Below are 1,888 nucleotides of genomic sequence, written 5' to 3'. Positions count from 1 at the left end.
CGAGGCGCATGGCACACTCATCAAGGAATTAGGACACCTCATCACATAGAGTACACACTGAAGTTACTGATTACACAGTCAATAACTGAATTAGTTATGAAACTGTACTTATATCTCTCATAGCTTTTTTGGTATCAAATTCATCCCCCTCCTAAAGAGTTACTTTTTTTGGCAGTAGGTTATTCGTTACACTTTACAAATGATGGAAACACTTATGGAGATTTTTCTATTCTGATTTAATGACAAATAATCTCACAAAGTGATTTACAGAACACTTCCATCTGTATAATCAGGTAGGGTTAATCGTAAATATCATGGCTCAAATCTCTTGATGTTTCGCAGAAACGTGTACAGGACGTCAGAAACGCCGAAGTCCCCTACATGGCGGTCCTGGTGGCCCTGGTGGACCAGTAGGCTATGGGCCTTCAGTAGGCTGTGGCCCACCAGTTGGTTGGGGCCCTCCAGTTGGTTGAGGACCTCCAGTTGGTGTGTCAGATGGTCCAGTTGGTTCAGGACCTCCAATTGGTGTGCCTGGTGGTCCATTTGGTTCAGGACCTCCAGTTGGTGTGCCTGGTGGTCCAGTTGGTTGACCTGTCGGATCAGGACCTCCAGTTGGTGGGCCAGGTGGTCCAGTTGGTGGTGGCTCCTCAGTTGGTCCAGGAGGGCCAGGTGGAGTCTCCTGACTGCGGCATGCTGACACCTGAATTACTATGGTGTGCCGTAAATTACATGATACATTTTCTTTGGAATGTGTTCTCAAGAACAATATGAAAGCAAGATTATTGGAAAACATTGCAATTCCTAGTACGTGCTAGACACTGGAGCCATATTAGGCTTTCTTGCAAGGTGGTACACAGAGAACTGTAGTTTTATTAAGCAACTGTGTACCCACTTATGGAGCCACTTAGGAGTCGTTATAAAGGCCAGCTTAGACACACGGTCAATGAGGCTTCATACTTTAGGGGATCAAGAAACGAGCTTCACTGTTGGCATGACATATTGCTTTTGACATCTTTGTAGAGGAACTTCATGGTCATGATGTAGAGAAGTAACAAGTATGAGAACTTCCCTAATCTCATTTAGTACACATATCAGTTGCAAGCTTTTCAGAGACAACTAATCAGGACCTATTATGTAAAGTGAAGTGCAAAATTAACCCATTATAGCTACAGGGGACTTCCCCTCAATGAGGAATATGACAGCTGGCCGTTAATATTTGCTGAAGCAACTTTCAACAACTCTCTCACACACCTATTGTAAAATGTTACATCAGTATGCTTATTCTGTATGGGATCTGTTAATGGGTACATACGCAACGAAATGAAGAAGACAAGAAGATTAACGACTAGCATTTTGTCGATGGTGCGCTCATGAGCGATGGATCATAACCCCAGATTTATTAAGCGAATCCTTCCAATTTTATCGAAGGAAACAGTGCGACATTTGATTTAAGCAATGCAGGAGAACAACACAAAGTGAAACTTGGATGAGCGGATGAGGATATGATCGGCATCGTCCCGAGTTCCATCCCAGTATCTCAACGACAGCTCTCACTGGACAACCAGCATCGGGTTTGAAGAAGTTCTATTCATTTATTGAAAATATAAATTTTAGAGCTGCTTCCTTCTCTGAGTTGTGCCAATTTCTGTTGCCTTGAGTTCTGCAGAATGAAGATGGGAATTACTATAGCATCCCCAAATGCGTGTAAATTATCACGTTTTCGTATTTATATTCCAGAATAGAATATTATGAACGCAAACATCTGTACAAGTAAAAGCTTATTTTTACATATACAGACGTCTCCACAGAGGGTGTAGTCGTGACTGTAGCAGTAAAGTTTCTATTTGTATTTCGCAATCTACAGTCCTTACTACTCACCACAAGACTC

General features: G+C 42.4%; 1 protein-coding gene across 1 annotated transcript; it reads right to left on the bottom strand.

The window, feature by feature from the left end:
* Nucleotides 1-415: 415 nt before the first annotated feature.
* Nucleotides 416-793, bottom strand: LOC124776031 (proline-rich protein HaeIII subfamily 1-like). The gene has a single exon (XM_047250871.1). The coding sequence runs from the start codon at nt 791-793 to the stop codon at nt 416-418; it is 378 nt and encodes a 125-aa protein (XP_047106827.1).
* Nucleotides 794-1,888: the final 1,095 nt, after the last annotated feature.

This window comes from Schistocerca piceifrons, chromosome 2 (genome assembly GCF_021461385.2).
Source record: "Schistocerca piceifrons isolate TAMUIC-IGC-003096 chromosome 2, iqSchPice1.1, whole genome shotgun sequence".
NCBI lineage: Eukaryota > Metazoa > Arthropoda > Insecta > Orthoptera > Acrididae > Schistocerca > Schistocerca piceifrons.
This window is presented reverse-complemented; position numbering and strand designations above follow the sequence as displayed.